Source organism: Papilio machaon, chromosome 5, assembly GCF_912999745.1.
Source record: "Papilio machaon chromosome 5, ilPapMach1.1, whole genome shotgun sequence".
NCBI lineage: Eukaryota > Metazoa > Arthropoda > Insecta > Lepidoptera > Papilionidae > Papilio > Papilio machaon.
The window spans coordinates 2,276,454-2,302,235 of record NC_059990.1 but is presented as its reverse complement, the minus strand read 5'-3'; the positions used below and the strand labels follow the sequence as shown (position 1 = coordinate 2,302,235).

Below are 25,782 nucleotides of genomic sequence, written 5' to 3'. Positions count from 1 at the left end.
ATAATAATAATAGACTACGATTAAGTTGAGACATAATAATTAAATACAATCAATCAGTTTAAAACAATTAAAATTAATGAAGTTTATGAAGGCTATGATCAGTTCACAGACCACAAGGGTATCAACTTATAACTTTATATGGCATTAACAATTTGGATGGAAAACCTAAATACAATTAATTTAAATATAACATAAAATATAAAAACTAAAATATATCATTAAAAGGTGTCCCTTTAGGCTTTTGTTTTCATAGTAAAGTTTAACATGTTTGGAATATCCCTAAAAATTTAACGAATTTCATCTTAGTTCGTCGACCTACATAGGTAAGATGTCGAGGTAAGCGAGTTAGATTTAGTTCTTTTAGCCTATGTTTATTTACTGCCTACTTACCGGCTTTACGATCTTATTTATAAAGACTTGACTTTATTTGGGTCGAAGTTTACAACTATTTTGACGACACTTGTTAAACAAAGTACAAAATTAGTTACGTGTTTAGAATGCTAAGTACAACTAGGATGCTAAAGTAAAGTTATGAAGTGAATGGATGTAATTTGACTCCGAATTTTTAAGACTATATTTTTAAGTAAGATAAAAGAAGAAAATTATAACATAAAAAAAATATTCAGGTGTGTTTTGCTACAATATAACAAGCTGATTCCGCTACTGTATCATTTAAACAGTTAATTTCTCCGTCCTTGTGCTGTTTGTTCCTTAACCATCTTTGCGTGATTGAAATTGTTATCCTGATGATTGCGAATTTAAAAGAAAATCAAACACAAGGCTACAATATAATATTGCAGTAAATGTAAACTAATTTTTTATTTTCAGGTAAAATAAATAAGAAAAATGGCACAAGAAAATAGTAACTCCACATTGGAGATGGGGACCAGTGATCAGGTAATTTTTTTATAACTAATATTAAATGTGTGAATGCTTTAATGTGATAATTGATAAGGAAACCAGTTAGTGGTTCACATTTAAGTGGTGACCGTAACCTTTAATTAATTGCAAATATAAAAAAGGTGTACAGTTTTTTAATCTATTAAACATTATTATATAAATCGGTGAAAATATTCTATAAGTTCTATCTTACTAATATTATAAATGCGAATGTTTAGATGGATGGATGTTTGTTTGGTGAAGGTATTTTCGGAACGGCTCAATGGATCTCCATGAAATTTGGCACAGATGTAGAATATAGTCTGGAAGAACACATAGGCTAATAATTAAGTTTTTTTTTTAATTCCGCGCCGACGAAGTCGCGGGCGAGCTAGTATGTGTTATAATAAAGATGATTGATACGTTGAATGTTTTCTTGCTAATAAAAGAACTATAAGCATTCAATAATTTATTTTTTTATTTTTAAAAATAATGTTAAAAATTATTTAATTACAAACCGTAGTTATTTGTCTTATTTAAAAGATTCTAATGATATCAATCTAAGCTTGTGATTGCGTTAATGTTTTGATTTATTCGGCCTTGACTAATTTCCTGGACTCAAAAATATAAAAGTCGTTGCTAACAATTATATCGTTCCTTAAATGACTAGTAATATTTGCGAGCATACCATTAGGAAGTATTATTTTATTCTGAAAAATAAATCACTTCTTGAATCTCGCGCTTTTTGTTTTTTATATTTAAAGGCAATGAGAAATGATTGTCAGTTGTCAATCTTATTGAATGGGATTAAAGTTTAAAATGTATTGTATTTGTAGCTTTGTGTCGAGATGAATGTGATAGTAACAAAGCGAAACGTATTGTAGGCAGAAAATTATCTCAAGTACATTTGTCTGTTTAAGATTATTCAGTAGCTGACGGATATTGATTACGGAATAATGTCTCGATATTCGTGTGTGTTTGAGTTTTTGTTATAAGTTTGTTATCTGTGAATTGTGTTAATGAATGCTGTGTAGAGTACGTAAAATAAGAGGTACACTTGTTTATATCATTCAAAGATAATGTTAGATTATTATTTGTGTGAAATGAAATTTTTTGGATAAAAAATTTAAACTATTTTTCGTGATTTATTTTTAAATGTATTAAGAACTAGCTTATGCCTACTTAGACTACGTCCTCGGGTATTAAAAAAACTTAGTAAGTAGCCCATACGCTGTTCCACGCAGTAACATATCTCTGGGTCAAATTTCATTCAGAACCATTTATCTGCTTTATACCTACTTGATAACAAACATCCATCCATTCATCTAAATGTTACCTTAGTATTTTGTTTTAGACAAGAATATCAAAAACATTAAATATATTATAAATTAAAATTGCCTTTGCATGATCAGGTACTGGTTGCTACGAAGAAGAAGAAAACAATAACGTATATAATTGGCTTCATCGCAATGGTGGCTGTGATAGCGGTTGTGATAACTCTAGTTGTTGTCCTCTCCGGAAATGAGGCGGGTCCATCTGAACCTATCGTATCAACAACTGAAGGTCCAACATCACCATTAGATCCATCCACAACGACGACGACAACGACAACAGCAACATCGCCTGTGGATCCAACAACAACAACGTTAGACCCATCTACAACAACAACCACGACGACAACAACCGAAGGACCAATAACTGCACCTCCAGATACCTTACCAATAGATCTAGAGGATATAATTAACGGAGTATTTGCAGCGCCATCTTTCAATGGTACTTGGACAACAGGTAAGTTTTTTTTAATTCAGAATTCTTTTAGTGTTCTTTATTGAAAAAAAGAAGACAGTGGATAAGGAGAACATTGGGGCGACAGACACGTAATATGTTTATTTGTGAATGAGCAAATATTGTAAACCATATCACACGTTTATGATCTTACAGCTAACGACGTGCTATTCCGAAACGTTAACGGAGACCTGGTTTTGTACCATGTGGATGCAGACAACACGACCGTTCTTATTTCCAATTCGTCACAGGTATGTCAATTTTTGTGTTCGAATTTTGAATAAGTATATTTTATACGTTGCTGTATGAAAAAAATACTTCGACTATGTCAAGTCATGAAAAATAAATTTGGAAGTATCTGGAAATATAAAAGGATAAAAACTTAATCCTGCAATTAAAATTAATCTAACTGATTTATAAATACATAATATTCAGTGCTCAAAATATATTAAAGTTTTACTATTAAATTTAATCTAAGCTGATTTTAACGTCGAGAGTCGAGAAAATCTATTTACCAATAAGCTTCGTCGTGAAACCTCACCGCTGACGAAATTGCAAATACAAACTAGGACAAACCTGTCGGTAACTTATAAACAAGCTAGCAGTTAAGGAATTGCTAATCAATTTACGATATACGTTTACTTATATTATTAACTACATCTTGAGAAAATTTTGAAATTAATAAAAGCGTCTAGAGATGTAAAGCGGAGTAGAATAATTAATAATAGGATAAAGTTTTAGTAATTAGAAAATATAAATACACTGTTAGATAAACGTTATGAACAAATAACAATAGTAATTATGTAAAGTCGAATTATATGCCCTCAAATAATTATTTAACTATAGTTAATCGTATTATGTAACTTATTCCAGATTCTTCAGCAATCATCGCGAGTAACCGCGCTGTCGCCCGATAGTTCGCATGTGGTGCTGTCTTACAACGTTGTTCCTGTAAGTTCACTATTTATTGATTCGTTTTGTGCCATTTACTTTTCGTTTTTTTTATAATTTGAGAAGTATTTAAGACATTCGTATCGCTGTATTAACTGTTTTTACTTCATGTGGTCACCTCTTTTTAGCCGACTTCAAAAAGAAGGAGGTTATCAATTCGACTGTATTTTTTTTTTATGTGTGTTACCGCGGAACTCGGCCCCTGGTGGTCCGATTTTGATAAAAATTATTTTAATCGAAAGGAAGTGCTTGCAGGTGGGTCCCATTTTTTTGTTTTTTTTTTTAAATAACTAGAAGACTAGTAGATTTTGAATATAGCTTCAAAATTTGTTGCGGAAATTAGGGACATTTTTGCTTTCAGCGCTTACGTAGGCTAAACTATAGGACCTACATAAAATGATGTATGGCGAATTGTAGCTCTTTAAATGTGCTAAATAAAAGTCCGCGCTAGCATATATCTATCTTTTATAGTTTTCTCACAATAACCATTTTTTTCTTTAGAAACATTAATTATTACGTATGTCATCTATTCAAATTATCTAGAAAAACCTTGACAGTTATGTTAAGCTGTAAAGCGTAGACGGATAAGAATCCGTCTCCGAAGCATGCAATCCTTCACTATATTATATTGTGCAAGATAGTACAATATATAACACAGTAGTATGCACGATTGAGATTCATATCCGGAACTAGCATTGTCAGGTACGCTCACCGCTGGGCTACAAGGTCGTCAACCTTTTTACAACGCTCTACCTGTATTATGAACAAACGATTAAAAATTCGTAAAAGACAATGTTATAGTGTTAATAACTTAGTTGTACGAGAGCTTATCCAATTATGACTTTAAAGTTTAAACTTTTTAAGTTAACTTGAAGGCGTTTACTATTGTGAGTACATATTCATTCGCACAAAGGACAATAAAGTAGTAATAAAAAGAAAAATTAAAAGCAAGAATTAAAAGAAAGATGAAAAAAAGCTTTTACTCAACGTTACCTAAGATATTTTTAAGTTATTATAAATTTTTAATGTCACCGAAGAAAATTTCGAAGCGCTAAAGCTCCGTAAAAGCGAAAGCTTTACCGTAATAATTGAGTTAATAAACACAAAAAAGTTGAGAACATTTGATTCTTATTCCTTAAAACTGCTATGAATTTTTAAATTCTAGTATTTGGTGGAAATTTTATCGAAAAACATTTTCGTTTTTAATCGCATAAAAATAAATGGTAATATTTTAATATTTATTTTACAAAAAATTGTTGTCATAAATACGTACATGTAAAATTAATTTACAAGTAGGTGATCGTATAAGAAATTTAACTCGACATTTGTTTAGGACGGAAGTATTTAAGATAACACGTTTCAGTCCGCGTCTCAATATAACTCTCCGGCAGACATTTAATGATACACTTTATATTCACGCAGCCTCCGGCAATCACGATTGTTGATAGCGCTTTACGAGTACGTTTTGTAAAAGGTATTCCACCTCCTACCTTGTTCTTATTGTGTTCAGATTACATATAAATGTAGCTCATAACTAAAGGTAGGAAACCTTTACCAGAGGGAAGTTTGTAGGTATTTATTTGTTTTCATTTAACTGTTTAAATAAAACAGCTGTAAGAAAGTGACAAAAGAGACAGTTACATAACTGATATTAAGTTAATTACATAGCATCTGCACGAGTAATAGTTACGGATACCGTGCTTGTCCTTAAATTGCGTTTTTATGAATCGAGAATCGGATGAACTTTGATTATTACTCAGCCAAGTAAGAGTCTATCGTTTATTTACAGTGTACTATTAGCAGTAGTACAGCCAGCAGTAATAATATCTGTTAGTTGCACGAGAGGGCCGGCTCGACGAGGGTACCACGACCTCAGAGAAGACAGGTGTGATGTGGAAGCAATTTCGCTATTCGTTTGATGAGTGCGTGTGCTGTAACGGACTTATTGAACGTGGACTAAAATTAGGTATTTTAGTCCACGTTCCCTTCACAACCTTTTTTATAAGGAGGAGGACGCTCATAGGAAGGAGAAATATCTGTGCGTCCCCTCCGTCGAGTAAAGGTAGGCAACGCATCCGCAATTGTATTTGGCGAACTTAGGTAACCTCTTGATCGTTTGCCACCTTATAACGTGAAACAAACAATTAAAATATAACAACAGTAAGGTTATATTAGGTGTTGATTTTGAGTTTTGAAAAAACAAAATTGAACGTAACTTAGTTTTCAAACCATCAAGGTATGGTTAAGCCTTCGACGCTATGCAGTAACGAAACAGTTCAATTAAGTCACGGAAGTCAATACAATGGCTTATTTGTATGCCAACTGTAGAACTGTTCGTTGTTGGCGCATGTAAACTACGACAGTTCCAATTCCATATGTGATTTAGATTCGTAACCCTCAAGAGGGGAATAGACGTTTTTTATTATAGTATTGTGTCATGTTACCTTAAATTCAATAGAGATCACAGTAATTAAAAATATAGCCGTTTCTTAATTAATTAATTATGATGTCTCACGAAAGTTTAAACAATTTAATTAAAAATATATTTTTTGGTGCAAGTGGTCGCCGTTAATAACACGCGTATTGTAACCGCTCCGCAAAAATACTCAATAACCCAATCTAAAGTGCGTTTTGTGAACTTAAATGTGTATATAGTGAAAGTGTTAAGACTGTGTCAAGCTATAAGCGATAAATTAACTGCTAATTACTAATAATACGTAAATTGTGACCAAATATATTGCGTAAATAAATGTTGCAACTATTAAGTACCGACATCTTCAATATTGAAAGTAGCTTAGTTCGAAACGCGTAAGCGCCGCCATCTGCACGGCGCTTACGACGTTATTCTCAACGATCGCAGTTTATCGACGCTTGTTGCACTATTGTGGGCCTTTGTTGCTGTGCCATTTATTACTGTGCTCACTATACGAATATTATAAAGACTAACTATGAATATTATGCGGTCACCGCAAAAAACTGCTACTGACAGCGGTAGTAAATCTCAGCCTGATCTTTCAAAAATATCTGGAGAGGTGATTGACTCGCAAATTACTTTTCGCAAGCGAAAACACCCAGATCGCAGCGACTGTCAATGCTCAAGTGATATTAACTTAATTCGGAATGAACTAACACGTATTTCTTCCTTACTAGAAAGCTACGTCGAGACAAACACACAAATAATGAATCAAATGAAAAACAGTATTGTGGAATTCAAAGGTGAAATAAGTGAATTAAAAACTGCCCATGAACAAACCAGAAATTTAATCAATACTAATATAATGGAAATGACTTCATGTATCCAAGAGATTAAATTATCTACTTCTAAAATAGCATCAGAACAGAGTCAAATGCAGAATAAACTGTCACAACTAGAAACAAAAATAACTCATGGTGAGAATAAGATAATGACACTCGAGTCAGACTTTAAAGAACTCAAATTAATGCCACAGTCATCTCAAAACAAACAACTGTCTCTTAATGAACAGATAATACATGAGATCCAAGAAAGGAAGAAAAGAGAAAACAACATCATTATTGCAGGTGTACCAGAACAAACATCCTCAAGTGCTGAACAGAAAGCCCTCAAAGATGAGTCCGAAGTGTTCAATATTCTATCTCAAATAAATAAAAATATTTCGAAGCCCACCAAGATTTTTCGGATTGGCAAGTTTGTCCCGGGCAAAATGAGAGGTCTTAAAGTCTGTTTTGATAAACCTGAGGAAGCCTTGCAAGTGCTACGCAGCAAAAATAAAATATCTACAAGCATAAAAATATTCTCCGACCAAACACCAGCGCAACGAGATTACTTTCAAAAAACAAAAACTGAATTAAACCATCGTATAAGTAGCGGAGAAAAAGATATAACCATAAAATACATTAATGGAATACCAAATATAGTCAAAACTTCTTCAAAAAACTCCAACAATCAATAGTAAATAAAATTATAGACGACACAATAACTTATCAAATAGTAAATGATCACCAAGACTTACAAACAGAAAAATCGTGGCTAACTTTTCTCTATTTAAATGCAAGAAGTATCCGAAAGAAAGGTAAATTCGACGAATTAAAATGCATCATTCAATCAATTCCTACAACTGTCCATATCATCTTATTAACAGAAACGTGGATAGCAACAGAAAATCAAGCTCTTGAATTACAGATCCCATCCTACACTCATTATTACAATTATAGATCGGATATTAGAGGTGGAGGAGTATCTGCATATGTACACAATAACTTAAAACACGACTTAATTGAATCAACCTACAAAGATGGAAATAATTTTCTATGGATACAAATACAAAGATATGCGCTCGATATAGGTGTAGTGTACCATCCAGGCGATACAAATTTCAAGGACTTTTTAGAGACATATGAAACCCAATTACAACAGAGAAAGAGAGCGTTAATTTTTGGTGATTTCAATATTGACTTATTAACAAAGGACAAAAAACATAAAATGTATAAAAAAAGTATTCAAGAAAACGGTTACAGATTACTTAACAAAATTAACAGAACATACTGTACAAGAGACTCGACCACAAAAAGATCAATCTTAGATCACGTCACCACCAACCTCAATAGCAACAACTTTAATCTCGCTATTGTTAATTCTCCAATGTCTGATCATAAACAAATATACTTTCAAGTAAATAAATTTAAACCACCCAGAAAAGTACGCACAAGCTACGAAGTAATTAACTACGATAAATTATATGAATCGGTAAAATCGGATAGATGCATAGATGCTACTAATAATTACACCATTTTAGAAGAAAAAATAAAGCAATATATTAAGGATAACAAAGAAACTAAAACTAAGGTACTTAATCCACCCCAGAAAGATTGGATAAATAAAAACATTTTGGATGGAATTAAAGAAAGGAACAATTTATGGATAATGCATAAGAAAGACCCTAACAATAAATCTCTAGAAGAAAAGTACAAACTGAAAAAATATACTTTATCAAAAGAAATTAGAGATACGAAAAATTCTTACTATCTAAACCTTTTCAAAAATTGCTTAAAGAAGCCAAAGAAAATGTGGACCCTTATAAATAATATAACTAATAATAAAATTAAACAAAGTTGTGCTCCTTCAAAACTTCTTCTTGGTTCTGAATTAATTACCAATACAAATGAAATCTGTGAGATCTTTAACCAATACTTTTCTACAATAGGCTCAAAACTAGCACAACAAATACCGGATCATTACCATAACATATCAACACATCTCATAACTAAAACAGACAAACTTATTCCTGAACTATCAAAACTAGAACCATGCAACTCACACGAGGTAAGTAAAATCATTGAAGATTTAGACATAAACTCAAGCACTGGCTTAGATAAAATTAACACCAAAGCTATCAAATGTTTAAAACACATTATAAGTGACCCTTTGGCTAAATGTTTCAATATATTGATGCTTAACGGTGAATTCCCAGACTCGTTGAAAGTTGCTAAGGTGACACCAATTTATAAATCTGGATCCAAAACAGACCCCGGTAACTATCGCCCAGTATCAGTACTGCCAGTACTCTCTAAAATTTTTGAAAAAATTATCTACACTCGATTGGTTAAATATTTAAATTCTTTTAACTTTATATCAGATAAGCAATATGGCTTTAGAAGTAAGAGCAATACAACTGCTGCTGTAATTGATCTTACATCAAAAATAAAAATCAACATTGATAAAAAGCAAATTGCTCTAGGGGTTTTTATCGACCTTAAAAAAGCATTCGACACAGTAAGTCATAAGATATTATTGCACAAGCTAGAAAATATCGGTATTAAAGGCAACGTACTTAATTTACTTAAATCATATCTAAATAACAGATCACAAGTAGTCAAAATAGAAAATTATGAAAGCAAGGCAGCATCAGTCTCTTTCGGCGTACCACAAGGGTCTGTGTTGGGTCCGCTACTATTTCTTATTTATATTAACAACATTACAGAGATAGGCCTGCATGGTCATTTAACATTATATGCAGACGATACATGTTTATTCTACTTTGGGTCCAATATACATGATATTATCATACAGGCACAGGAAGATCTAGATAAATTATTTGAATGGTTCCAATACAATTTACTTACAATAAATACAACTAAAACATGTTATATAATATTTAAACCTAAAAATAAAGCTATACCAATACACAATTTACTAACAATCAATAACATACCTTTAGAACACAAGACCAACGAAAAGTACCTTGGACTGAGAATGAACAATTATTTGACTTGGACTGAACAAATAGACTATTTAAAAAATAAGCTTACTTCACTAATTGGTTCACTGCACAACATAAACAGATGTTTACCTCAACAAATACGGTATACGATTTATAATTCTTTAATCAAATCACATCTACTATATCTGATTGAGGTCTGGGGCAGTGCTTCGAAAACTAAACTTAATGAGCTACAGATCAAGCAAAATAAAGTAGTAAAAGCTTTATTCAATTATCCATATTTAACGAGTACTGACAAGATCTACAATGAAACGAAAATAATGACTATTAATCAACTATATACCTACAGTACATGCAATATAATTAGAAAAATCATCAACAAACAAATCAACACTAACATATCGTTTCTAAAGTTATCACAGATTAATAAGCGTAACACTCGACGAGCAAGTCTACTTGTTCTGCCGAAAGTGCGAACTAACTACGGTGTAAAAAATATAACATACGAAGGAGTACAACTTTATAACTCGTTACCTTCATCAATTAAAAATTTAAGTTCATGTAATCAATTTAAATCAAAGCTAACTCAATACATTTTGGATTGTTGTAAAAAGGTAAATTGATAACTAAAACGGCGACCATATTGTAATTATGTATAGTGTACGATATTGTTCTCATGTAAGTGACTTTTGTTTGTCTTTTTGAGAATAAATTCTTTAAACCTAAACCTAAACCTATTAAAAATATATTGCAATAATCACCATTTTACTTGTCTCTACATTTTATTGCTTCTCTACATGTCCTTCTTCTATTAAAAATTATTGGTTCATTCAATTTATTTTTACTTGTTTATTTTCAGGTGTATAGATATAGTTTCCTGGGACGCTATGCTGCCGTCAATATCTCTTCTGGCCAGGCTATTGACATAGTGCCACCAGGCGTACGGCCGGAAGATGCTTTCCTACAGAACTTCGTGTGGGGCCCTTCAGGAACATCTCTAGCGTTCGTTTACCGCAATAATATCTATTACCAAGCCTCATTGGACAGTCTACCACAACAGGTCACGAATAATGGGGAAGTCAATGTTATTTATAACGGAATACCTGATTGGGTTTATGAAGGTTTGTATTGTTTACAATTACTTAATTTAGTTTACAAAATATTATTACCAGCATGTAGTGGGAGAGGTTTGATATTGCTTGATGAAATCTCAATCAGTTTTACCTAAATTTCTGTGTCTATCCCATTGTATTTAATTATCCTTTGTCCTACATGAATAGTTGCAATGAATCTGCAATTCACCTGACTATTGTACTAATATGTGTTTTATTCTTTATTTCCTAATAATAAACGATTTCTGCACTATTTCCAGAGGAGGTGTTCGTGTCTAACAATGCGCTGTGGTTCGCTCGCGACGGTAGCAAGCTGGCGTATGCGACTTTTGACGACACCAACGTGCGCGTCATGAAGGTGCCGCACTTCGGAGTTCCCGGCTCCGTTGACTATCAGTACACGCAGCACCACGAGATCAGATATCCTAAGGTAATAATATTAGCCCGTTGTTAACCGATAGATATGACAATCATAATTTTAAAAAAAATCCTTAATATAAATCTTACGACACAAGTCAATCTAAAATGATCTTCTTCTTCTTTATATATAAAAGAAAGTGTTAGTTACACTATTTATAACTCAAGATCGGTCGAACTGATTTAGCTGAAAATTTATGGGGAGGTAGCTTAGAACTAGGAGACGGACATAGGAACTTTTTTATCTTGTGTGCATTTTTTTTATTCCGCCCGGATGGAGTTGCGGGTAAAAGCTAGTATGTTATAATTTTGCCCATGCACGTATCACTGTACGTTTGAAAGAAAATGTGCGTAATGAAAATCAGATTTTGGTCTCTTTGCTCTTCCCTCTTTCACCTAATTTAATAAGAAAAATTTGAAATTAGTTTCCTTGTTTTACAGACTATACAAGTCTTAATAACGTTAACGAAGAACGCAGGTTATCTTGTTTACTAGTATGTTCGATTTACTTTACCTTTCCGTGGATTCCAGTTTTTTTAGTTCACTCGCATTAAGTTTTTGCTGCAACCAGTGAGAGTTAATGCCGGGTATTACGATTGCGTCATATCCTGTTTCGTCAGAAGTTTATAGGAGTACAAGTTGTTTGTATACGTTTGTGGGGATTATGTAAGTTGCGATGATTGTTTACGCAAACATATAATGATTATTATTTTTATAGTGACTACAGATTTAATCGCTACATATGATTGTAGGTGTAGATTGAAAGAAATAAAACAATTTTTATTCCTTTAACTGTTACTAAGACAATGAGGGTTCAATAATAAAAGACAAAGATAATAATACATATGTCTTTTAGATTAGTACTCTCAGAAATAATAAATACACGATTTCGTTGGACAATGTAATGATATGTGGAGCAAACTAACTTTTACGAGTTGAAACAGCTGCAACAATTTTCGTTAAGTAGTGTACCGTTTGTCATATGTACAGTTAAAATGTTTATCTTTTTAAAATATGTAATGTATTATAGCATTATAGCAGCATATATGTTAAAATCTTGGAAATGTATAATTTAAAAATTATTACAACCAATTATTTCATCAAGATATTGAAGCAATCAATTTTCTAACTTTCAGCCGGGCACCACCAACCCAACCGTGAAAGTGACGCTACGTGACATTACATCAGGCACGGAGACAGTGTACAATCCACCCACTGACTTGAACGAGTAAGTATACCCATTTTAAATCATATATAAAGTAATAGAAAATTCTCGTCTTAAACACTATCAATATAACAAACAAAACAAAGTTGTTTGTTTTACAATGTTTTTAATTCTCCGTGACGCCATACGACGTATTCCAGTCAGAATAGATGATATATGATCACTATTAGTATAAATAACACAACCAATGCAGATAAATCAGTAACTTTAATATAATTTTCTTTCTTCAGGCCTATTTTGAAGACCGTTAACTTCGTTGACAACACCAAGATTGCTTTAATGTGGACAAACCGTGCTCAGACTTCACTGCAAGTTGAACTTTGCATGCAAAACGAGACTTCTTGCTCTCGGGTAGAATTTTTTCTATTAAATTATTTTATTTGTTTAAAATTGACATGTACAGCTTTACTAACATGTATCACAGCAGAAGATCTCACCATAACTTTACTATTACTTATTTAGAAAAGTTCCATAAGAACATGGTACCTATCAATGTCTCTGATGAAGTTTAATATAATTTCCAGATCTACCAATATGCAGAACCTAATGGCTGGATTGATAATATTCCCATATTCTTTAACGAAGCTGGCAACTCGTTTATAACGATCCTTCCTCAGGTTTGTAATTTTATCCTCCTTTTTATCTACACCATTTCTCTCTATTTGATTTACTATTCCTTGTATGACGATATTAATTTTTCTAATTGCAGTCTATTAACGGTACTCTATACAAGCAAATAGTGCAAGTATCAGATGTAAACGCCAACCAGTGGACGGGTGCCGGTCGCACAAACACACCGCACACTGTTATCGAGATTCTATTGTGGACCAATGATGATGTTGTGTAAGTAAATAGATTTTCAAACGTAATTCACTTATTACACCGCCAACCTGTTCTATTGCATTAGAAAACAAAAACAAAGTAGATGATCTTTTTACCACTCACTTTATTGGGTAATCGCTACGTCGTTGCTTACGGAAATACTCCACCGTGTGACTCTTGGGCATTCCAGTTGGTACAAAGCTACCCACGTGAACGACTCAGCGGAGCAACACATCTACAAAGTGAATGCCGCTCGTGAGGTGACGTGCTTCACGTGCAGTATAGCGCGCGCGGACGGCGGACAGTGTCTCTACAACGACGCCTTCATCAGCGCGGACACGTCGCGAGTGGCCATCAACTGCGCCGGACCGAGCCTGCCCCAGATATTTATTTATGACGTGGTAAGAAACTGATGCCAAAGAAGGAAACTCATGAGAATAACCAGCATTATTGTTCTTACTGCATTATTTCATACTTATTATTTTTCTATCTTAAATTCTTAAGCTGTAAAAACTTTTAACCCTACATTCTATATCCCGAAACGTTTGTTGTTATTGACTACTAACTACTATTTTGATGGCAAGCAATCTTTTGGTATGCCTGTTAAGACCACAAATAACTGCGTTGTGGAATAATGCTCAGCGATACTCTTTAGTTCTAATTATCAAACGATTGAAACGCTAAAAATCTTGTAATGCCATTATTTCAGAATGGTACATTGCTCAAAACGTGGGATGACAACGCGGAGACATCTGCTCTACTGACGGACCGTCAGTTGCCGGTCACGCTGAGAATGAGTGTGCCCGTCGCGGCGGGCTTCCCCGAGGCCGACGTGCAAATACAAGCGCCGACCGACTACCTGTCGCGCACCAATGTACCTTTATTAATTTACGTGTAAGTTTTTTCAACAAGAATGTGGATTAGTTTTCAACAAAGCTTTCATAAGTACTAAAATATTTACCATAGCTGAATTGGTTATAAGTAACGGCTTGTTCGTTTACAGGTACGGTGGCCCCGACACTGCTCTAGTGACGAAGCAATGGACGCTGGACTGGGGCACATCCCTTGTCAACCGGTGGGGCATTGCGGTGGCGCACATCGACGGCCGCGGCTCTGGCCTGCGCGGCATCGACAACATGTTTGCTATCAACCGACGACTTGGCACCGACGAGATTGATGATCAGGTTACCGTTACAAGGTACGTCAGAAATATAGAAGGTTAGGTAAAATTTACCTAGAAAAATTATGGTTTAGGTCGGAGTGTTTTGCTTCTTTTTTTTCTGCATCTATATGGGATCTGGTACAGGACGCCAAGATACTTACAGTATTTATTCATTGTTCAATCAAATGCTTCTCAAGTAAGTAAGCTTCGTAAGATTTGTATGAGGATTGAATGTATAGTAAATTATATTGACTAAGAAATATCAGAGAGTGGACCAATATGTCCAAAATCACAGACCTGTTTCGTTTAGCGCATGATAGGGATGGATACGCTTAGGTAACACCCTACCGCCGATAGTGAAGAGGCATTGAAGGAAGAAGGTGTTTTTTCCAGGACACTCCAGCAGCAGCTGCCGTGGCTGGACAGCAATCGCACCTGTATCTGGGGCTGGTCGTACGGCGGCTACGCGGCCTCGCTAGCGTTGGCGCGCGGCGCTGATGTCTTCCGCTGTGCCGCCGCCGTTGCGCCCGTGGTCGACTGGAGATTCTATGGTAAGTGTCTCATCACTTTAATGTTATATAATTAGATACATCAAAATATCTGAGCAAACTGTGAGCTCATTTGAGCAAATAATTACTAAGATATTGTTAAGAGATATTAAAGTGAAACATGGTAGTAAATTCTTGATGTAGACACAATGGAAAATGGAAGATATTTGATATTCAAATAAAAGAAAAAAAGAACATTTTATTTTTGTTATTTTTCAGATACAATTTATACCGAAAGGTACATGGACACGCCACAGAATAATCCTCAAGCTTACCTTAATTCATCACTTCTCACCCCAGAAGTGGTAAGTAAAATATACGTTAGAGATTTATAAACATAATATTGACTATAGTCAACTAGCTCGGACTATGACAGGGCTTTTACAAAAAAGTTTATCGTTCAAAGAATCATTAAAGTTTAGTAGTTTTTAAATTTCACTTAGGATAAATTTTTTCGAAGCATATAAAAACCTCGTAAGCGTAGATTTAATTGGTAGAAGCTTAGCTTAGAGGGGTGATACTGTAAAGGCATTGAATGTTGCATTCCAGGTGTCAGCATACCGCAGCAAGCGCTATTTCCTAATCCACGGTACAGCGGACGACAACGTGCACTACCAGCACGCCATGCTCATCTCCCGTCTGCTGCAACGCGAGGACGTCTACTTCACGCAAATGGTATTATTTACATTAGTAACTGGCACAATCAGATATTTTTTTTACGTCTTTATGAAAAAAATTAACAGATGATTTGAAATTCATTGGTTTTGAAATTGAATCCATAACCGTGTTATAGGTAGTCCGTACCGATAACTATAAGATTATTGGCGTTTCAAGAGTACCTTAATGGTTTCTAAGATTTAAAGGGTAACAGTAAAAAATTCTCTTAGTAATTAGTAGTCGAAAATCTGAATCTTAGTCATTTCACTATTACTTTGATAGATTCTTTAAAAGCTTGTCGAATAATAATAATGTTTTTTACCTTTTCTGTTTACTTTTAATTTGTTCAACTTTTTTTGAAAATTTTTATATTTCCCTATTCTTTATCAATTGTTCTTATTCTCTTCGCGATTTTGATACTATTATTTTTACTGTCTATTTGCGAAGACTATAAAAACATAGTTTTCCAGTTAAAAAAAAAACAGTTTAAATATCTGAATGATAAACCTAACATTTTTAGGAAGAAAAAGTACTAGATTTATCATCTTAGGTCGCAAAGAACATAAACGAACGTATACTGTTTCGTAACGTTTCTTTATTAATGTTTCCTTGTATTTCAGAGCTATACCGACGAAGATCACGGATTGGTCGGTGTCAGACCACATCTTTACCACGCTTTGGAGAAGTTCTTACAAGAAAACATGCTGTAATTTGTAAAACAGCAGAATTATAACGATCAAATCAGTGCTAATATTAATTTAAAAAATCTTAAATTCAATACGTAATTAAAATAATTGACAATACGTGTAATTCGCTACTAAAAACGAGTCATTTTATCTTAGACGACATAACGACAACGACATGAGACACATGATGTGTTGTGGTACAAATTACTTACCGACAATTTATAGTTTAAGAGACTATGTTACCTGTGAAACATAATATGTTATTTTTAAGAGTTGAGTGGATGCCGTATTTCATGTAGTATATTAAATTATAATATTTCCGTTATAAGATATATATTATTAATGACCGTTTTCACTAGCCGTGGTCATCACATAAATACCTCAGTATTATGAACTTGATTCTTGTAAAAAAATCAGTGAAAACGGGGTTTACAATATTACTTAATTGTTGCCAAATCAGTACTTTACAGGGTTGATTATTCCTTTAAATATTTATGTTCATCGCGTCTTATGCAATAAAGACAATTCTACAAGACGTTTGTAAGATATAAGCCAAGAGTTTAATGTAAATATTTTTCTAGATATTTTAAGTAATAAATATCGTAATAAATTTGTTTTCTACAAAAATTTGTCTTTCTTTTTTTTTTTCATTATGCCACTGGTAATATTTTTTATTTATATAAGAATAATTCCAGAGTTTCTAAAATAAATACTATCTTTTTAAAAACTAACGAAGGATTAAGTTGTTTTAAAAAATTTACGCCAATTGGAAGACTGTGGTGTCTGCGTACACCTCTTTGTTTATGAGCGTGAGTTTTGTTGTTGTAAATAGTTGCAATCAAGACTTGTAAAATGCTGTTTTAACATGATTTCCGAATACGTTTTTGTATTCGGAATTCCAAGAGATTAGGCAAACACGTTTGTTTTCTGCATTCGGATGTTTCGGTTTGCTTTCGAAACGCAAAATACGAGAATTATTCCATTATTATATTGATTCCGTTTTAATTAGATTTTATTTATTCAGATTTCCGAATACGGAAAAGTATTCGCAAATCGAAAAATGTGTTATTGTCATTTATTTTAAAAAAGTTCACTAATGGAACATGCTTTTAAAGTATAATACATATACGACATTTCGATTCCCTGCCTTTGTATTTCTCATATAAAGATATTTATATGTAAAATAGGAAATTTTTGTTTGCAAGAAAACGTCGCAATACGTCGGTACGCAATAAAAGTGGGATCCATCGTTTCTCATTTTCGTTTCCTATTACCAAACAAAGTGTATTGATACAAGAACCAGTGACACACGGCCCGCACTTTTGTCGTGCATGTATTCTCTTTTTAAAAACTTAATATATAAATTGAGTGAGTTACATAATCGTGAAATCATTTAAAAATACTTTAGGTTCAGAAATGCTCTCACACTTTTGATGGTGGTAAACAAGTGTGATTATTTTTAGGTTTAATGAGTAAAGCATTTTGATGAAAGCATGAGAGTCAATGATGATCGTTACACTTTTCCTTTTCCCAAATCCCTAATCTTAGGTATCTTGTAAGTAAATAAATATTTACAACTTAACATTGTGTGGGCGTGCTTGCTCTTGCGGAGCGTTTTTGCTTTGTTCAGTAACCGCAGTGACCGTGTATCACAGGCTTTGAGTAGTGTTTGTGGGTAATGTTTTCGGCATCCTGTTACCGAAGCAAACATGTTTTACCGACATGGGTTAGGTATGAGAGCTCTTCAACGTTCGGAACATTTTCGTACTTTTTCTTTTAGTATTATCTGATGCTCGCTTGTTGTGGAAAATTTGTTGTAGTTTCTCGGTCGTTGTACAACACTCATCCTTTGAAAACTTTTTAATTTAACCCTTTTCTTCTAGCTAGAAATTCTTAAAGTTAGAAATGTTTTTATTTTATAAAGTGGTTGAAAATCTTTGTCTGCTGTAATAGCTATACACATTGCTAACATTATAACATAAAAGAAATCGTCGTAAATGTTAAAGCGCGGGAAAACTTGAAGGATGTAAACACAACAACGATTATCATGTCTAAACAATACACGCATGTTATAAGACGAAGGTAATCGCTATGAATGTAAACAAAGCTATAATACATAAAGCGCTTTGAACACTTATTACCAAAGTCAACATTAGAAATAATATAGGCACGAAATAACCTCTTTGTTTTGTTTACAATATAATAATAAAAATAATAGACTTTCAGTAACGATAACGGTATTATAAAAATAAAGTACTAACATCAATATTCGGTGAAGGATGTTTTTATGTTTCTGAAAATATTATTGGTAATAGGATAGGAAATAATTCTTATTTAACTCATAAGTTATTTCAAATTTTTGTGATGAAATTAATTTTCAACATTTAATAGCGAGGAATATCTTCTGTCAAGTCAGATATAACGTAAGAAAACGCCGCCAAAAAAGCAGCACATTGAACAACGTCGTTTTTATTCTGTACGTCCATTGTGTCCGCATTACTGTGATGATACCAAAAATATCGTTCATTTTTATTTAACAATGAAGCTCCCGGTACACCTTTACTATTAAAAATTGTTATATCAGACCCAACAGTTGAGCTAACTTTCAGTTTATCTATTGGCTTAAATAATTTTAATACTTCAGCAACAATACAAACTGCATTTTGTGATCCAGATACATCTAAGCCCAAAGGTTCAAATGTTCCTTCGTCTGATTCCATGATAAAATTAATATTGTTCAATTCATTCATATGTCTATTAAGATATTCGATAGCACCAACAAGGCCGGGTTCCTCTGATGTCCACAAGATTGCACGAAGTGTTCTTCGAGGTTTCAATTTTAATTTATGTATAATAACAGGTACGTACCAACTGATAAACATGCCACCACCGTCATCCATAGCACCCTGACCTACATCCCAACTATCAATATGACCTGATACTATGACTAGTTTTTCGCGATCTTCACAACCTTTTAAATCTATTAAAGTATTTCTGGAAGTTTTGTAATCTAGTGTACTGGTCATATTTATACTCATGACTATAGTAGCACCTCTATCTTGTAGTCTTCTCAATAAATCAGCATCTTCGTGTGTTATAGCTGCAGTAGGTATTTTTGTCACGTTACTGCCATATTCTTGTGAACCCGTATGAGTTGTGTATAATGAAAATGGTGTAACACTTCGTATCAATGATGCAACGGCTCCCTTTTCCGCAGCCTTTGTAGCACCTTCCACTCTATAAGCAACTGTTTCTCCATACGAAGTATAATGAGCGTCGAATACAACAATTTTACCTTTAACATTTGATTCTATGGTTTCGTTTAGTTCATTAAAATTTCGCATAACAATAACTTCAGCTGTAATACCACCAGATGGTGTACTAACACTGGAACCTAGACCTAGAATAGCTATTGGTTTGATTCTAGGTTTGATCATCGTGGCCGTTTCTGATCCACGAACCCAGTGTGGAGACTGAAAAAGACATTAAAGGAGGTGTTATATAACCAACAAACATAATCTTAGAACAGAAAATTGAAGCGTTTTGGAACAGATACTTACGTTATGATTAACCATTTTAATAAATACGAAAGAAAGGACATCAAGTCTCACATTTACTTGTAACTATATTAGTTGGAGATCTCTGTGTGTCTAGCTTCTGTCGTACGACTTTACAGTGGTTTTCAATACGCAAAATGAACATAAAATTTTAATTTTTTTCTACGTACTGTTTTTATGTGTAGATCAAGGAGACAAAATTAAAAAACAAATTGATAATTACCATAACATCCTCAGTGGTAACTGTTTCTAGGCCGTTGCTTCTCGTCAGATTTATCATATGGTCTATCGCTTCCTCTAACACGACTGAACCAGCGGGTCGCGCTCCAAATTTATCAATGAAATTTGCGTATCTAAAAGGTTACATTAATTATTATTAGGAGTTTTAAAGATTTTGATCAAATGGATAAAAATTGAAAGGATTAAGATGTTCAATTCTTTTTACAAATAACTATTTTTCTCAGACATTGGGACAATGTACTCGTATCTCAAAGCAAGATAGCACCATGTAATGTATTATTGTTTATTGCAATAGTCAGATCACTTTGATTTATTTACCTATTAGTACTTATTATAGACATCTAAAGTAAATATTAATAAGGCTATACAAATATAATACACTTACTCATTGTAAAATGTGTCACCATTATTTACTACTTCATTCATAATTGTCTTCGTAATGTTCTTATAAGAAGCTATTTCTTGTACTAATTTTGGATTTAAAACACAATCACTGAGATCATATTTATTTATTGTCATATAAGAATAAACGTTATAATACTGTGTAAATAGAAAAATTGTAAACATTAGCGTCGTCATTTCGACGCATTTACTTTACGATTATTGTAACACAACTAAACTCTGAGTTTTATCGACTTTGTATTGAACCGATCTGGAGCATAGGTCAAAGAGTAGAAAGCAAGATGTAGATTACGGAGATGGATTTGATGTTTTAAAATAATTATTTTAGCTATTGAAAAAAAAAATCAATACAAAATTATTTTTTTAAATTATAAGACCAAAGTATATAAGGTATAATATGGGAGATTCAATGATTTTTAATAAATATTATTGCATGATAAAACTACAAAATTAATGTTAACTGTGCGACGAAACATTATGTTATCATTCCATCAAAATATTCTTATCAATTTTAACATCGTGATAAGATGTACTCGAGATGACATTACGACGTAATATCTCAAAGTCTCTTATGACTATCGACTATTCAACTGGTACAAGGATTTATGCAATACTTGCAGGTTGCAAATGATACGTGTGATAGTGTCAATTTAAACAGAGGGCCATCTTCCTAGATGACTGACACTATTAGGAAATAGGAAAATAGGAATTAGGAAATTTAATCATAAAATAAGATAATTTTACAAGACTAATGGTGACCACATCCAGTTTGACGATGCGATTAAAAAACATATTCATAATTTTTTTTTTTTCTGACAAAGACATCGAGAGGGACAATTTTATGTTTTTTTTTTTCTATATGTGTTTCGGTAGTGGAAACCGACAAAAAAACAGAAGATTTAGTCCTACTCTAAGCAGTCCATAATATGAGAAAAGGCACGGAGAAAAGAGAGCAAAAATCAAAGAAGGTTAACTATATTCTAGTTAACCTTCTTTGATTTTTTAGACCTTTACATCTTGTCATCAATGTCGTCTTCTATCCTGGACAATCTTTTCCCTATACAGTACTAATATCAATAACAAAAAGCGAAGGAACACTATCAGTATTCATATACGAGTATGTGTAGTTATCATGTTTCACACTAAAGGATAAGTTCAAGGAGCACAACGTTTTTAACATACTAACAAGTTTTGCGCATTTCTATTAGGTGTTTGGACTAATAAAAAGAGAAATCTGTTACGTTTTGACGACTTAATATTTTAATAGCAGAAATAGCAAAGCTGGTTGGTTCGTTAGATGTACAATACAAACATTGAATTGCATTGAAATGCATGTAGGTGCGACAACGGATGAGGGCTATTGGTGTTGCCGCGTTGATTGCTTTGTAATCATCATTACACGATTCACAGTTGTATTTGACGAGGCTGAAGCAATTCTGTATTTGGTCCTTCAAAATAAATAGTGTTTGATGTTTTCTGTATTTATTTATTTAATGATTTATTTTATTGTTTACACTCTACGATCGTAATTCTTTTGTTATTAAACGTTGATATCATAAAAATACTTTTATGTTTATTTCTTTACAAAACAATTTTATTTATAATAACTTTATGTGTGGTGTGAAGGCGTTGCAATTTTTTTAATTTGTAAAAGCCGAAGTTTTGACCTTTAAAGCATTTCAATGATCAGATTCCAAATTTAAGGGCTCGTCCCTTACGAATGATTCTTAAAATATTAGTATTTTTAGACGACTTAAAAAATAAGGAGGTTATTATTAACCTTTTTGTATGATATTGATTAAAGAAAGCAAAGATATTTTACATTGTCGCCCGCGACTCTGTCCGCGCGGTAAGAAAAAAAAACTTTATAAGTAGCCTATGTGTTCTTCCAGACTTTGTTCTGAGCCGTTCTGGAGATACCTTCAAACAAACATCCAGCCATCTAAACATCCGCATATATAATATTAGTAAGATATGTATTATTCCTTTTTTAAATTTGTTACTTAAAACGTACTTAGACTATAAATATATATTTTATTGAGTATTGTTTGTTTACCTACGTCTCCAAAGATAATATATATTTCATTCACACTGGTTATATATGTCCTATTTACAACTTTATTGGTCAACAATGGTTGATTGAGAATATGGTCTGGTCACTGCGCCATATCACTCTTTTATAAACATACAATGCGTACAGACGTAACTAAAAAAATAACCTTATAAAATCAATAAATAAAAGTTATTAATAATGTATTTTGTTTTGAAAGCGTTTTTATTTTTAATTTTCGTGACCAGTTTACATTGCGCTGTGGTTAAAAAGAAAACTTATTCCGAGTTGAGGTCTTGTGATATTGGTGGCTTGGCAGATGAAATTGCTTCCTATGATACCGTCGTCAAAGATATTATCGAATACGTCTCCGGACCGTTCAAAGGGAAAACATATGATGAGTAAGTGCCCTTAGCTATTTAAGATCGATTGTCAAAGGACGTGCGATATTTTATCTTTGTGTTTTGTTTTGTGATAAAATTTGAGGTCTTTTACTTCTTATTGGTCTTAGTCCTTTGAGTGTTGTTATAGATAAAATAAATATAAAGAAAAATCCATTAACCAAATTATAAGATTTTGTAGAAGTCTAAATAATATAATATTACTGCAGAATTATATATCTTTGTTCTTAAATGTTCGCTTTTTTATACAAATACACATACTTGAGATTAAATTTACTATCTCCCTATAATAATGCTTGAATATTGAAATGTAGCATTCAAGAATGAATTGATAAGCAAAACGTGATAATCTATATCTTCTTGTGCAGATACCTCTCTTCAAAATCAGCTTAAATAGGACTTGTATGTTACAAAATATTAGTCTTCCATAAACAACATCCGAAAGATGCTTGTTTTTCAAATTTTAATTTATCTTTTTATTTTTGTCGTGAGCCATGCAAGGCACGTTTCCAAAACTTCTGACATTTGTAAGACGTTATTAAGTGAAGAATTAGTTAATGAAATTGCATCTTATGAAAATGTAAAAGAAGAGATTCTTAAATATGTGATGAAGGGAGAATTTAAGCGTAAAACTTATGACGAGTAAGTACGTGAATAGTCTTTCAGGGTCCCAAGTATATACGTCAATTTTATATTAAAGCAATGAATGTACAGAATTTTGTTATTATAGCGAACATAGATAAAGATTGTGTAATTTTGAGATTTGTGTTACGGCGACTTTTTACTGTGATTAAAAGTACCACTTATTAGTTTGTCATATAATGCTGATGTATGTAATGTTTAGAACGACAAAATTGTACTTGTACTTGTACGTGTATCAAGATATTACTGTTCCATTACATTTTTTACAGATTAGCCAAATTCGTAGATAAATTTGGAGCTCGTCCATCAGGTTCTGAAGTTTTAGAAGACTCTATTGACTACATGATTCAACTTTCCCAAGAGGAGGATATTACTGACATAACCACAGAAAAAGTAGAGGTAATGAACAAAATGGACATTTAATACCTATATATAACACGCTTATATTATAAGTTCAAATTCATTGTATTTTTCTGACATCAGGTTCCGCATTGGGTTCGAGGAAAAGAAGTTGCTACTATGCTCAAACCTAGAGAAAAAAATATTGCTTTATTAGGACTTGGAAGAAGTGCCACAACACCAGAAGAAGGAATCACTGCCGAAGTTGTAGTTGTGTCCAGTTTTGAAAAGTTGGATGCAGCAAAATATGAAGATATCAAAGGAAAAATTGTACTATATGATCCAATTTTCACAACCTACGGCGAAACGGTCGTTTACAGATCACAAGGAGCTACAAAAGCAGCAGAAAAAGGAGCAGTAGCAGCTCTAGTAAGATCGATAGCTCCGTTTTCTATAAATTCACCACACACCGGCTCTCAGACGTATGGTGAGAATGTAACACAAATTCCAACAGCTGCTATTACTCTTGAAGATGCTGACTTAATAAGAAGATTATACGATAGAGGAGAAACTATCGAGTTAAATATTAAAATGTTTTCAACATTTGATATTGGAATGTCACGAAATACAATAATCGATTTAAAGGGTATTGAAAAGCCGGAGAAACTTGTTATTGTGTCTGGACATATTGATAGTTGGGATGTGGGACAGGGAGCCATGGACGATGGAGGTGGTCTGTTTGTTAGTTGGGCAGCTCCTGTCATTCTTAAACGCTTAAATTTAAGACCAAGGAGAACTATTAGATCTATTTTCTGGACAGCTGAAGAACTGGGATTGGTTGGAGCATATGCGTATGAAAAGAATCATAAAGATGAACTTTCTAATATTAATTTTATAATGGAGTCTGACGAGGGGACTTTTGCGCCTCTCGGTTTGGCAGTTGCAGGCACCCAAGAAGCTAAATGCATTATTGCGGAAATTCTAAAGTTGTTTGAATCTATAAATGCGTCCACATTGGTAGAGGAAGATAGTCCTGGGTCAGATATTGCCGTTATAATTAAAAACGGTGTCCCCGGTGCCAGTCTCCATAATGCTAATGAAAGATATTTCTGGTTCCACCACACAGAAGGAGACACCATGAATGTGGAAGATCCGGATGAGTTAGATCTTTGCACTGCATTTTGGACTGCGGTTTCGTATATAATTGCAGATATATCCGTAGATATCCCGCGATAAAATAAATCTTGTCACCGTTTTCTTTTGTCTTCGAGCATACGTAATTTATGAAATTGTTGTATATACAAATATGATACATCAACAGTGTTTCATTTAAACGTAACTTAAAATGTATTTTGAAAAAAAAAATACTGGAGCGCGGCAGCTTCTATTAGCTAAAGACTAACAATTCGTGATACGATTTCAATTCACATTTAGGAATACTTTGATATCACATATGAGGAATTTATTTTATAAAAATTTAATAAAGCATAGAATTGTACCTTCAGGTATATTTCTTAATTGAAACTGATCCTAGTTTACCCTTAACTATTCTAATAATGTCTAATAAAATAAGATGTAATAAACACTAAAAGAATATTATAGTCTAAAGTTATCTTTTGAACCTGACGGCGAGCTTAGAGTTATAATTAGCTTCTACATTTAGCTGTTAGATTTGAAAAGACAAAAAATGTAATAAATAAATTCAAT

At 33.1% G+C, this 25,782-nt stretch overlaps 3 protein-coding genes across 8 annotated transcripts in view; 2 read left to right on the top strand and 1 right to left on the bottom strand.

The window, feature by feature from the left end:
- LOC106715700 (venom dipeptidyl peptidase 4) overlaps nucleotides 1-17,025 on the top strand; it is a 31,611-nt gene extending 14,586 nt beyond the window's left edge. For 4 of the 5 annotated variants that reach the window (XM_045678147.1, XM_045678149.1, XM_045678148.1 and 1 more), the window contains exons 2-18: nucleotides 829-897; nucleotides 2,292-2,667; nucleotides 2,821-2,915; nucleotides 3,538-3,615; nucleotides 10,675-10,936; nucleotides 11,188-11,357; nucleotides 12,481-12,572; nucleotides 12,800-12,920; nucleotides 13,094-13,186; nucleotides 13,279-13,412; nucleotides 13,582-13,792; nucleotides 14,101-14,285; nucleotides 14,395-14,589; nucleotides 14,947-15,104; nucleotides 15,321-15,406; nucleotides 15,651-15,776; nucleotides 16,379-17,025. In XM_045678147.1, the coding sequence (XP_045534103.1) occupies nucleotides 847-897; nucleotides 2,292-2,667; nucleotides 2,821-2,915; nucleotides 3,538-3,615; nucleotides 10,675-10,936; nucleotides 11,188-11,357; nucleotides 12,481-12,572; nucleotides 12,800-12,920; nucleotides 13,094-13,186; nucleotides 13,279-13,412; nucleotides 13,582-13,792; nucleotides 14,101-14,285; nucleotides 14,395-14,589; nucleotides 14,947-15,104; nucleotides 15,321-15,406; nucleotides 15,651-15,776; nucleotides 16,379-16,468 (2,523 nt within the window). In that variant the 5' untranslated portion in view covers nucleotides 829-846 and the 3' untranslated portion in view covers nucleotides 16,469-17,025. Of the gene's footprint in view, nucleotides 1-828; nucleotides 898-1,812; nucleotides 1,931-2,291; nucleotides 2,668-2,820; nucleotides 2,916-3,537; nucleotides 3,616-10,674; nucleotides 10,937-11,187; nucleotides 11,358-12,480; nucleotides 12,573-12,799; nucleotides 12,921-13,093; nucleotides 13,187-13,278; nucleotides 13,413-13,581; nucleotides 13,793-14,100; nucleotides 14,286-14,394; nucleotides 14,590-14,946; nucleotides 15,105-15,320; nucleotides 15,407-15,650; nucleotides 15,777-16,378 lie in introns of those variants that run through there. The other variant, XM_045678150.1, reaches the window with a different exon arrangement.
- A 1,769-nt stretch (nucleotides 17,026-18,794) lies between these two features.
- LOC106715705 (carboxypeptidase Q) lies at nucleotides 18,795-20,865 on the bottom strand. Its single transcript, XM_014509050.2, has 3 exons — nucleotides 20,627-20,865; nucleotides 20,225-20,354; nucleotides 18,795-19,917 (listed from the first exon to the last, which is right to left on the bottom strand). The coding sequence occupies exons 1-3, from the start codon at nucleotides 20,818-20,820 to the stop codon at nucleotides 18,829-18,831; spliced, it is 1,413 nt and encodes a 470-aa protein (XP_014364536.2). The 5' UTR covers nucleotides 20,821-20,865; the 3' UTR covers nucleotides 18,795-18,828.
- A 2,007-nt stretch (nucleotides 20,866-22,872) lies between these two features.
- LOC106715704 (carboxypeptidase Q) lies at nucleotides 22,873-25,501 on the top strand. 2 transcript variants are annotated; one of them, XM_014509048.2, is made up of 3 exons: nucleotides 22,873-23,094; nucleotides 24,006-24,135; nucleotides 24,220-25,501. In XM_014509048.2, the coding sequence occupies exons 1-3, from the start codon at nucleotides 22,895-22,897 to the stop codon at nucleotides 25,309-25,311; spliced, it is 1,422 nt and encodes a 473-aa protein (XP_014364534.2). In that variant the 5' UTR covers nucleotides 22,873-22,894; the 3' UTR covers nucleotides 25,312-25,501. The 2 variants fall into 2 exon arrangements, with proteins under 2 accessions (XP_014364534.2, XP_014364535.2); XM_014509049.2 differs by lacking the exon at nucleotides 22,873-23,094 and adding an exon at nucleotides 23,510-23,736 and having other exon boundaries at nucleotides 24,220-25,499.
- Nucleotides 25,502-25,782: the final 281 nt, after the last annotated feature.